The 12,910-nt window shown below is 40.4% G+C and overlaps 2 protein-coding genes across 2 annotated transcripts in view; both read right to left on the reverse strand.

The window, feature by feature from the left end:
- The window catches only part of klf9 (Kruppel like factor 9), a 130,571-nt gene that overhangs the window by 14,451 nt on the left and 103,210 nt on the right, over positions 1-12,910 (reverse strand). The window lies entirely within an intron of this gene.
- Positions 1,370-9,056, reverse strand: dhfr (dihydrofolate reductase). The gene is made up of 6 exons (XM_076269646.1): positions 8,814-9,056; positions 8,348-8,397; positions 7,930-8,035; positions 7,458-7,584; positions 3,853-3,968; positions 1,370-2,033 (listed from the first exon to the last, which is right to left on the reverse strand). The coding sequence occupies exons 1-6, from the start codon at positions 8,903-8,905 to the stop codon at positions 1,952-1,954; spliced, it is 573 nt and encodes a 190-aa protein (XP_076125761.1). The 5' UTR covers positions 8,906-9,056; the 3' UTR covers positions 1,370-1,951.

A 12,910-nucleotide genomic window follows, 5' to 3' on the forward strand; every position in this document is an offset into this window, starting at 1 on the left:
AGAGGGAGAGAGAAAGGGAGGAGGCAATGCATTGGGTACCTTTGACAGGGTATCTTCTGACCATGCATGTCATTAGACAGCCAAGCCCTGCTTGAGGACAGAGCTGGCTGATCACAGGAGGTGGCAGTGTCTTTGTGCCAGCCAAGCGTTCACATAATTTTCTTTTCTTTTCAGATATGACTAACCAAAACAATTTATGTCAAGAGCACTTGTATTCTCTTGGGATTGGAATCAATTTGTTTTTTTCCATCAGTCCACCAGTGTCTCACATGTGACTGCACTGGGGTGTACTAGGGCATATGATGTGGATTAACCCAGATAGATATTAGCAATGGTCACTGGAACTGGACATTGAACTGGCAACATCAACTGACTCCATTGATGTTTTAGTGAAGAGGAATGCATTCATTCTACCCTATCACACAGTGATTGGTCTTGAAATTTAAAATCAGGTCAGAGAATTACAACATAACATTACAGGGGGTCATCAAATCAGTACGAATCCTGACAATGCATAGCTGATGTGAAGCTAAGTAAAAGGACTCTTTGGGCCCTTTCCTAAGTCAGGCCCCTCTCATCGTAATTGCCACCCTAACTGTGCTCCTTGATACACGAACTGTGTGATTGTGAAGATGTGATTTAAACATATAATAAAAATTGGAAAAAAAAAAAATATTGCAGAACTCACACGATGACTAAAACGGTGATGAGAGCGTAGCAAATGACACCTTTTCATCTGAAATGCTAATGTAGCATTGGCGTGACACGGTAAAGAGCAGTGAATGCGCTCATCACGGTGCCGTTCCACCTGACATTAGAAGTCGAGAACCACTCGACATGCAAAGGAGGTGCCGGTGGAGGAGCAGCCGAGGTGGGTGACGGTGAGCTGCAGCTCTGGCCTGGGTTCATGCAAGACTGAAGTCCGCAGCCGTGGAGGCATGAAAACGGATCTGCCCAAAAGGTTAGATGTGCCCGTGGTGCTGCCTTCTCAACAGGATGATAAAAGAGTGTGTGTGTCGGTGTCCGTCTGTGTGTATTAAGTGTGTAAGAGGCGAGAGAGAGACATAGAGAGATAGACAGATGAAGTGTTTCTTCCCTAAGCAAAAAACAAAGCCTTTGCTGGTAATGGCTGATGCTTTTCACATGAAACACATGCATATTAATTGGGCTGAGTGACCAGAAGTGGATAGTCATCCCAAAACAAGGAGTGTGTGGCATTGTATACCATGCTGATGCTGTCCTCTGACATTTTTGAAATTTAAAGAAACAGGATCAAACTAAATATACCAACATTAAAATACCTAAACGCATTGAGTAGGTACTTATACAAAAATGCTCATAGCACCCCAAAATGAAAACATAATTCAAATAGACACAAACAGTAGAATATTTATTGTTTTCCAAAAAAAGGACCTGAAAACAAGAATCATTCTGAGGTGATTTAATATTACGCTTAAATGTATTCAGCAGTGTTTTGGTAGATATTATTGTAGGCATGGCATGTTCACACACACACACCACACATACCACACACACGATCCAGGTTCTTCCAGGTGTGTCAAAAATAGCTACATTGTTTATCAGGAATGAATAAACAATGTAGTTTTGTACAGTGTGGTGCTAAAGCGCTCCCTGCATCCAGCTGAGTTGGCCGACACACACAAGAGGCTATGAATATAAACACTGTTCCCTGAAAGAGAGGAATGAGGTACAGCACAGACAGCATGGGATTACGCTCTTATGCAAGGCAATGACAGACTAAGCTGGCCTGTCGTAGAATGTGACCCCATACTAGCTCTGAAACACCAAATACATCCACAGAGAGGGAACAGAGGAATGAAAACAAAAACAAAAACAATTACAATATTTGCAAGTTACAATATTTGCAATTCTGCATCAGCTTGGGGGCTCTATTTCAGAATCAGTCTCAGTGTTGAGGGATGCGTGCTGGTCAGTGATCTATGCTCTCGTAGACCTCGAATCTGTACTGGACACCGTTCTCCTCCTGAAGACCTTCTGGAACCCCCGGAAACCTGAAGGAGCAACCGAACAGGGAGACAAAGTTTGCATGTCCGCTCTCGTCACAAATGACTTGAAATAACTTTGATCACCCATAGTTTTCAATGCATTACATATGCAACAAGCCCTCATGGGTGATAGCACTTCTCAGTGAGATTTCAGCATGAAATAAAAAAACTAAGAGGCATCTACTTTAAAACGATGACAGGCTTATTATTCTTTTTTTTTTTTTTTTTAATCTATCTGTCAATGACAGTTTGCAAGACGAAGGCTGTGTGGTAAAAGGTGACTAGATGGATAGATAGATAGATACTTTATTGATCCTCAAGGGGAAATTCAAGAATACATATGAATATGACTAATACATATGAATATGTATCCCTGTTTTTATTCAAAGCAGATTCCAGTTATTATTCTGTGCTACTGCTTTGATGTTTTCAGCCCATTTTATATACAGCACCAGCTTGTTATCGTGAGCCAGTCAATCCATTTTAATTTGAAAGTGACACACCTGGAAGGACCTGGCTCAGCCTCCTGTCCTCGAGTGTGTGTGTGTGTGTGTGTGTGTGTGTGTGCTTGCTTCCAATTTGTCTTTCAATGGATATGCATGAACAAAACTGTTGCTATTGCTGATGTACCTGCACTACCTGGCAGAACGCAGACTCCCCTTAAAGGAATTATCCGGAGTAAAATGCACTTTAGATCGATTTACGGATGATTGGGGGTACATACGTTGAGTTGACATCAAAATCATGTCATTCGGATGTGTTTTGAGAAAGTTCGATTGTACCGTTTTCAGTCACACAACTCGTAGCCTGGAAGTGAGCAGGGCATTTCAATTTCGCCACTACAAAACGCTATTTTTATACCTCTTCTACAGTTCCAAACAACATAACACTTACGTGGTAGTGAGTAGAGGGTCCCTAAGGCCAAACCGAAGTATCCCGAGGTCTTTACGTGGTCGAATAGAGAGTCCAGAATGAATTTCATCAAGCCAGTACCTTTCCGGAAATGTTGCCATCTTTGCTGTAGGAGTCTTATTGCTGGGTGTGTTGTAACACGCTCTGGAAATTCACAATTTCGTCGCCGTTTAAAAAAAAAAAAACATAGTCCAGTATTTCTTTTGAAATTGAAATGAAGTTGTATGGACTGGACTATGTTTTTTTTTTTTTTAAAAAGGCGACGGAATTGTGAATTTCCAGAGCGTGTTACAACACACTCAGCAATAAGACTCCTACAGCAAAGATGGCAACATTTCCGAAAAGGTACTGGCTTGATGAAATTCATTCTGGACTCTCTATTTGACCACATAAAGACCTCGGGATACTTCGGTTTGGCTTTATGGACACTCTACTCACTACCACGTAAGTGTTATGTTGTTTGGAACTGTAGAAGAGGTATAAAAATAGCGTTTTGTAGCGGCGAAATTGAAATGCCCTGCTCACTTCCAGGCTACGAGTTGTGTGACTGAAAACGGTACAATCGAACTTTCTCAAAACACATCCGAATGACATGATTTTGATGTCAACTCAACGTATGTACCCCCAATCATCCGTAAATCGATCTAAAGTGCATTTTACTCCGGATAATTCCTTTAAGGACAGCTACTGTGAAGAGGATATATGGTTTTTCTATACGTTACTTGGTTTCTTGGGCAAAGCAGACCATAGGCAAGCTAATACATGAACAATTCCCCTCAGCCTTCCTAGTACCATAATACATTTTCTGATTTACTACTAACCTGACAGACCCACCATAGCATGTTTCTATTCCTCATATCCATTAACAGGGAAAGGCCCTCACACCTGGTTATGGCACTTTTTTCCTACTCACCCGGACAACAGGCTGTACTTGGACATGTCGATGTTGGGGAGAAACGTGTCGCTGTCAAACTGCTGCAAGATCCGGGTCACAAACAGACGTCTTTTGCTTGAGCTTTCCATCATTTCCTGATGGAGAGAATGTTGTGAAACATGAAAATGAGTTGGTCTGAGTCTCATTAAAAAGAGACCAGGTCACTGTTGCTGATAGATTAGTGCCAGGAAGGGTGAATGCAAGGCCGCTCTATTCATTGTGTTAGCATAATAGAGAGAGTCCAGCCGTGTCTGACAGGAATATATTCAGGGCTGTGTGTGTGTGTGTGTGTGTGTGTGCAGATGACAGAGCTGTATTGTAAGACACAGGCTTGAAACAGCTAAATTGGAAAGAGGATAGAGAATTCAACATGACCGCTCTGAAACTGGCAGCCCTCGTCAACCTCGAAATAACCACCAGACAGACACGGTGACGGCCCACTAATGTACTTGTACTCCAAAAACCTGTACACATTTTGAAGTAATCAGGCAAGACTATTGCAGCACTAATCGCTGGTTGAGTGGAGACAAAGGCCACATCCTAAACACATCTATGACAGAGCACACACATCTATGACAAAGCACACACATCTATGACAGAGCACACACATCTATGACAGAGCACACACATCAAGGCAGAACGGCACACGTCACAGGCTATCTATGTGATAATGGCCTGGCTCATAATGAAGAACAACAGGCCATCTATGTGATAATGGCCTGGCTCATAATGAAGAACAACAGAGAAAGAGAGATTCTGATTGAAGAGGTAGAAAAGATGAAGAGGATTCTCTATTAAACACATTTCAGCATGTTGACTGGCAGTGATTTCATGGCAGTGTCTACTCTGCTGTTAAAATCAAAAAATGATATTGAATCTAATGCATTGTAATGATAATGACACCGTTGATTGAGTCCTAGCAAGCTGCATAACGTAATAAAGAAAAAGCATAAAGAAAATTGTATTTGTGCAAAGCCCTGGCTCCATAAATGGGAAACAAACTATAAAAGCTAATGACTAATACTAAAAACTAATAAAAGAAAGTGTGAAATTTCCCAGTTGTCTTGAGTCATTTCACCGAGACACGCTCCCTTTAGGTCGGAATATTAGCTGTCCGACTTGGAGCTTTTGGTAGTAGACCGAGGAGAGCGGACAGAAGCATACGACTCGAGAAACAAAGATGGCTGCGCCCGTAATTGATGGTAAGTTGAGATGTATCTTCTTTGTATTTGTACTATGTCGATTTTAAATGCTCTTACACACTCGACTACATTTCTGCTTTAATCCGGTCACCAATTTATACATTGCACGGTCTTGCTGTGCGTGCAATACAATATAAAGCTTTGTTTTTCATGCTGGTTTGCTGAAGAGGCTATGTCGCTAACAATGACAATAACAATGACTAGTGAGAGAAAGTGGAATAGAACATTATGTCCAATATTCCAATATGTGGTTTAATGTTCTGCATTTCTCATTAGTGGGTCACTTTGACACTAAAAGTATGATTCTATGTAATGACTGTATGATATCTGTACTGTCCCTATGTATATCTGTGTGTGACTGTATTTAGAGATAAGCGGGAATATTATGACTTTGCAGTGTTTCACTGTTTTGCATGGCTGCGTCAGTAGCTATCTGCTCCGGATTGCCAGGTTGCCACTAATCAGAGTCTGATTCAGTGTAGTCCACGTGAGATGGGATGACCAACGCCATCCCCGTCCACCTGGAAGGATACTTAAACCCTAACTATTTCCTTGTCTAGTTAGAGCAGCTGATGGATCTTTAGGTGAAGTCATGCCGTCTCTCCCTTGATGTGCATCATTGTAAATAAACTCTGTTCCTGATTTTTCATACTATTGGTCTGACTGGGTCTCTATTCATCTGTGGTATCAAAATTAGCATCACTAGCCTGCCCCTCGTGGCTCGTGAAAAACGCGACAGCACTTGTTGAAATTGAAATAGGCGAAAATGGCAAAATATTATTGACATGTAAGGCTTGCAACAACGGAGTTGACTTGAAATGTTAGTGTTTGTAAAAAAACATATTTTTTTAATTATTATTTCGCATTGACCTGTACCCCAAAAGGGAGCATTTTAGATGTGTTTTTTTTTGTTGTTGTCTCCTCATCCCGGAGCCTGTTTAGATGAGCCTCATGCTCCTCATCCTAGAGCTGGTTTAGACGTTAGACTACACGTTCTCGCGTAGAGCAACTCGGGCGGGGGAGTGTACGAGAATATTGGATAGCGGCATAATTGTTTTAGGAGCATGTAAGAAAGGTTTGTATTTGGATTGGCTTAGCTCAAATATCGACAACTTTAACAATTCTTCTCAAAACAATGATTAAAACATGTAATATATATATATATATATATATTTCCCAAACTTTCTCTGTCCATTACTGGCTTCCTCTATAGCATACATGGGCAACATACGGCCCGCGGGCCACATCCGGCCCGTGGGCTTTCCCTGACCGGCCCGCGTAAGGTCCGTGAAAGAACAATAGTCAAGAGCCTAGCATAGAGATAATGCATGCAAATCAATATCGTTGTTTTTATTTTGAAAGCGACTGCTATTTGTACGCCCATACATTTGTGCGTGGATGCATACGACGTAGCCTAAACACCCTCACTGATGTGCTGGTGAATAGAATTTATGCTTCTGCGTCGACACAATGCAGTTGCCTTTACGTCGGCGTAAATCTTTCACAAAAAAGTTTTGTGTCTCTTATGTCTGCGTCGCTCACCACCGCAAAGGTTGTTAGAACGAACTCTTACTGCTGCTCGTTGGCGATACGAAGTGTTCATTTCAAAACATTACTGACAGATAGACAATTTACAATCGGATAACCCCGTCATTGTAACCAAAATATGTCTGAGTTTATTTGCAAAGCTTATGTTAGCGAACTAGTATGATGCTACTACCCACAGGTTGCTTGAAGCAGCCGGCTCAACACACAGAGCGAGTTGACCAATCACAGTTATGTGCATAAAGTTAAAGCAAAAACATAGCCTACATTTTTTAAATAGTTTTCTTTGTGCATGTTGATTAACTAATGACAGCCTACTATTGTCTGCTCCACATTTTCGTAGTCTAATTCTGTGATGTAATTTAATGATGGTAATGATTTAATGATGAAATATTGCTGAGTGTTGATGAAATGGTGGCACAGGCCTATCGGTTGTACTGACTCCTTCACATTTTCATGACCTAGCCTAATTATATAGATATTGTAGTACTTTTTTATATCAGTCTTTGAAAACTGAAAAAAAAAAATGTCAATGTCAAAAAATCATTTTCGAGAATGAGGATTAAATACTGGACATAGATTAAATATTGCTGTTTTTCCTTTGTCTCCCTCACATTTTCATCTGTTCTTACGACTAGTAAACAAAACCATATGATTTACTTAATGTTATACAAGAACAGAATAGAATTGAACAGAATTGAGTTCAGACTTGAGTTCGGTATTTTGGGTCCGGCCCTCCTCAACAGTCCCAGTTTGCCCCTTGGGGAAATTAGTTGCCCACCCCTGCTCTATAGCATTCCACAGACTAACAACAATAAGGACAAGCACAATACTTACTCTGTACAGCGAACTGCCACCAATAACCCAGACCTGGTCCACCTCTTTATCTAAATCTGTTGTGTCCAGAAGACGTAGTGCCTCAGTAAAGTCAGATGCCAAGTAGTGAGCTCCTGATGGGGGCTGCCTAGAAGAGAGGAGGAGTGGAATGTCAGCATATTCAAAGCATTTATGTATTCAGTTTGTTGTGACATTTCATTAATGTTGTGACATTAAATCATAGATAGGGCACATATTTTCCTATCCACATTTGATTAATGTACCACATTTCTCCAATCTTTCCAATCGAACTGATCGTTCTGATAACATATTATGTAACGTGAGTTACACACAAAGGTTAAGACATAAAAGCCTAGTTTTATAAACGTTATGTATCTACAGATCAGTGGACAAATCTATCTGACCATGCAAAGCTGCCCTGCCCATCCACACAAGTAGAGGCTTTAGTATTGGAGTGTATTGGGGCTCCTACTTTAGCTCTCTGCTGAGAACAACATTGATCCTGTTCTTGAGGGGTCTATTCTGAGCTGGAATGGAGAACCATGTCTTCCTACCCATAATGACCACGTTCTTTTTTCCTGTTGAAAGAATAAGGCCCAGTTTAATGCCAATGAGTTTAAAAATTAACGCAGTAAACAGAACCCAGATTGCTGAATCATGTGTTGTATCATGCCATGCAATGTACCATTGGACTTTAGCCTACAGCAATGTATGGTCAGTTACCCTTTATTTTAGAGCAGGGAACAGTTAAAGTTAAACTGAGAAACACTGCTGAAACACATCTTGAATCAACAAATACTTATCTTTAAAGGGTCTATGATGTTGTACAAATCATGTGACAGGTTATGTTGACACATGTGAATAACGTTGGACCACCTTCCTTCACCTACCTTCAACTGAGGGAGTCATTGTCATCCTTTGGAAATGCTTGAATTCATTACTGGTTATAGGGAAAACAAAAATGTATTTTATTAAAATATGTCAATAATTTTGTCAGTGGTCACAAGACCAACAATTAAAGTAAATGTAGTAGCCTATTCTCCATGTAGAATACCAACGACTCAGAAATTGCATACCAACTAATGTAACACTTCAATAAAACTAAAGTATCTTGCTCGTTAACAGCAGATACTGGCTGCAGCTTGGACGAATCTAAGGTCCATTAGCCTAGCTCAACTGGATTAACAGAGCTTCCCACTATGAGGCAAATGCAAAATTAGCCCACAGAGGCTTGTCGTATGTAGTATGATTGTAAACTACAGAAATAGGTTGCATGTATATTATGATGTAGGCTACACCAATAGTGTTATTGACGTTACTGTCACCCTACCCCAAAATTAACTCAAATTAACTTACCTTAGCCTTATTGGATGCCATGGGAGATTTCCATTTTTGCCAATGCCCATGTCAGGGCAAACTGCGACAATGCCGTTCAGTACGCGGGACATTATGCCAAACCGTAGAATTATTATATATGTGATGGAGCAAAAATGATTTCTCTTAGCTGACAACTCGACTTGCTTGCTACCTGCATCAAGCACATAGACAGGTTCTACAATTCCCGCCAGCAGTTGCGGATATGACGTTAAACGTTAAACAACTCATTTTGGCACGTGTTTGCTACGCCATCTATGGTTCATGTTGAGAATCATCCCAGTGGACGGCTTTGGAGGGGGAGAACAATTAAATTTTTAGGTGATGCTGATCGCAACAATAAGGAAGGCTATCCCTTAAATATAATACATTACTTAGGCCCTCCTCTGTCTCAATTCCATTGTTTCAGTGGGGGCTTGCACCCAGGGACTGTGTTGGAGTATGGGGGGAAACAGAGGCGTATCAAGCTTTTTAAAAGTGTGGGGGTTTTGGGATAGGAAAATGAAACAATCTGGCCAAATTATAAATAACTCCCTACAGGGACGTTGTAAAAGTATTTTCTAAGGGGGGTGCGGACTATATTGGTGTCCGGGAGTTTCTCCCCCGAATTTTTTTTTTTAATTCTGATTGCTAAACACACCAATTTAATGCAGTTTGGGAGGAGTTTCTATGCTTTTTTCATTGATAGTTACAGGAAGCCACGTTGTTGTTTAAACTATTGTTGCTTCTAGCCCACGTTATCTCCATTTTTACTTGCTGCAGGGACGCACACATTGCACGAGCGCTCATAAGCGTTCTATTTGAGTTCTACATGCTGGAAATCTTTGTTCTCAGATGTTGAACTCAAATGTGTCTTGACGCCGCCGTTTTTAAGATCAAAATAAGATGTTCTAAATGGAACGCGATCGTATTTAAGACATTAAGATCTCCAGTAGATGTAGCACTACGACACACATTGACAGTGAAATGCCGCCGACGTTTGCAAGATCAGGTCAAAATTGCTGCATGATCAGAAGTGTGAAGCACCTGGCATAACTTAATTTCGCGGCTACGTGGACCAGTAGGTTAATTGTTGAGGAGGCCCATAGTTTGAGAAAAGCTGCAGATCATAGACAGAGAAAGCATAATGCTCTGAGAACAGTAGCCAAAGGTCTTTCTGCAGAAACAACAAGTGCCTTGGTGCGCGCGCTCAGGGCCGTTTCAAGGAATTTGGGGGCCCCAAGCAAAATGGGAGAAAAGAAACATGCCGAAGCTACGGGATAGAACCCCAAATGTATATGATTGGTCGTTAGCACTGCTTGCTCCCATTGGCTGGCAATCCGGAAACTGTTGCTGTCCCTTACGCTTGTTTACACAGGGTAAAGATGGCGGAGAATACAGGTAACAGTCGGGGATTTGCTATGATTTATATTAATTTAATACTTTTGTTTAACTCTGTAACCCCTAAAGACGAGAGACTGAATCTCCTGAAGAGGCGTTTATGAATCGTATGCACCAACACATCGCCAAACAAAACAAAACAATAACTAAAGTCAGCGACTCCACAGGCTAATAATATTTATGATAAGGACTAACGTTATAGGCTACTGCACGATATAGGCTACTGTTGTCATACAAATACAAGCATTTAATTATTATGAGATGAGCATGAACCTTGAGAATTTTGATTCTCAGAGGGCCTACTAAAATGGGTAATTTTTCTCAATTGCTTAATAGGCGATTTATTTGTTTATGTGTCTATTTATTTGCTGCATAGCCTATCCTACATGGGGACCATTAGTAGTCTATAACAATGCTACAAACCTGCGAAGTAGCCTACCTGGTGAAAAACCTGATAATTAGGTGATTTCAGTGAGTTTGTACAACACAATGAACAATGCCAGGGACACGTATTGGGTTGTAGCCTAGCCCATTTGAATAGTAATCTCCAAATCTCATGGCATATGATATTCTCAAGCACACAGAAAGGTGGAATATAACTTATTACAGCTTAAACACACTACAAGAATTCCAAAAATATATCATTTAGGCTTTTTAAGATTATCTATCCTCATATTTTCATATTAGATTTACATACAAAATAGAACCATGTATAGATTTATGTCCTCCAAAGTTTGCAGGAAGGTGGAATATGTCATAATTAGGGATGCAAAATATTGATTAATTCATTAATCATTCATTGATTGACCTTATCGATCGATTAACAATTAACTGATTAGCGGCTTTTCCCCTGAGAATGTAAATTTCTCACGGTATCAATAGTGTCTTTAACATTATACTTAACTTATATTTAACTTATATAGCCTACTGAATAAAAATGCATGTTATATTGCTCAATTGATGTTTTATTGTACCAGTTGGGATATGGTACAGATAATGGCATTAGTATTTTAACAAAATAAATTGTGCACAGAAAATTAAAATACATAAAAAAAATAATTGTGCACTGGCTCACCTGTTGCATGTAAAACATTAAGCAGCATAAAATACATTTTAAATAGAAATTTAAACAAATGGGTAGGCTAAGCCTACACTATATTAAGCCTACATATAATAATCTGGTAAACTACTTATATGAAAAACTTGAAACATTAGCAGCAACACTTATAATCCCCCTTGGTCTGAGAAAGGTAACAGTAAGATTACTAGCCCTGGAAACTTCAAATATAGAACTGAACACAACTTAAATCATCCCTGAGGTGACAGTAAAATTAGAGGGTGTCCCTTAGAACAAATGAAGATACTGTATAGGCTACCTCTCCTGAAACAAAAACATTCCTGTCACAATGTGTTTTGAATAGGCTCCTGACCTAAACTCCTATATTTTTGTTCAAGAAAATAAGCATATTAACATGGTCAGGAGTAAGTTGTGTGCACACAGTGTGCCTGTTTACAGTGAGGCCAGCTGCTGAGAATACACGTTCAGATGGGACAGACGTGCCCGGTATGCACAGATATCGTTGTGCCACATTTACCAGCCTCAGAAATCTTCCTTCATTGACTTTCCACCATTCTGTGGGACTGGAATCAAGGAGTGGTGAGGGATCCTTTAGAAACATGTCCTTCTGGGGCAGCCGTGGCCTACTGGTTAGCACTTCGGACTTGTAACCGGAGGGTTGCCGGTTTGAACCCCGACCAGTAGGAACACCTGAAGTGCCCTTGAGCAAGGCACCTAACCCCTCAGTGCTCCCTGAGCGCCGCTGTAGCAGACAGCTCACTGCGTCGGGATTAGTGTGTGCTTCACCTCACTGTGTGTTCACTGTGTGCTGAGTGTGTTTCACTAATTCACGGATTGGGATAAATGCAGAGACCAAATTTCCCTCACGGGATCAAAAGATCGAAAGACTTATACTTACACTGTGACAATGTGTCAGTGATAAGTTATTCACCCCATAATAGCTCAAATGAGATGTCAATTAAGAGTTTAATTAATTAATGACCATAGATTACCTTCATCCGTTCACCCAACAAAGTGCGCACTTAAGATTTAAGACTCTGCTGCTGTCTTCATCTGCCATCTTCAGATGCGTGTTGATCAGAACCATGTACAGATTTATGTCCGCCAAAGTTTGCAGGAAGGTGGGATATGTCCTAATGTATGTTAACTTACATCTACAAGTGATATGCTCTCAGAAAATATATGGTTTACTTAGGTGAAATTGCTTTGCCCTCAAGTTGGAGCTTAAAACGCATCATATGGGCCTTTCATTCGACAATATACAAAATAGAACCATGTACAGATTTATGTCCGCCAAAGTTTGCAGGAAGGTGGGATATGTCCTAATATATGTTGACTTACATCTACAAGTGATATGCTCTCAGAAAATATATGGTTTACTAAGGTGAAATTGCTTTGCCCTCGAGTTGGAGCTTAAAACGCATCATATGGGCCTTTCATTCGCCAATATACAAAATAGAACCATGTACAGATTTATGTCCGCCAAAGTTTGCAGGAAGGTGGGATATGTCCTAATGTATGTTGACTTACATCTACAAGTGATATGCTCTCAGAAAATATATGGTTTACTTAGGTGAAATTGCTTTGCCCTCGAGTTGGAGCTTAAAACGCATGATATGGG

The sequence above is a fragment of the Alosa pseudoharengus genome, unplaced genomic scaffold (assembly GCF_046254945.1).
Source record: "Alosa pseudoharengus isolate Yale_2024_CS ecotype anadromous, Long Island Sound unplaced genomic scaffold, YU_APseudo_1.1 YU_APseudo_1.1_scf_6, whole genome shotgun sequence".
NCBI classification, from domain to species: domain Eukaryota; kingdom Metazoa; phylum Chordata; class Actinopteri; order Clupeiformes; family Clupeidae; genus Alosa; species Alosa pseudoharengus.

What these genes read in the sequence shown, in the direction of transcription:
- dhfr (XM_076269646.1), bottom strand. Translation starts at nt 8,905, where the DNA reads ATGTCCCGCGTACTGAACGGCATTGTCGCAGTTTGCCCTGACATGGGC. An exon ending in TGGCATCCAATAAGGCTAAG is followed by an intron (nt 8,398 to 8,813) that starts GTAAGTTAATTT and finishes CCCTATAACCAG; the next exon opens with TAATGAATTCAAGCATTTCC. An exon ending in GTGGCAGTTCGCTGTACAGA is followed by an intron (nt 3,969 to 7,457) that starts GTAAGTATTGTG and finishes TCTCTCCATCAG; the next exon opens with GAAATGATGGAAAGCTCAAG.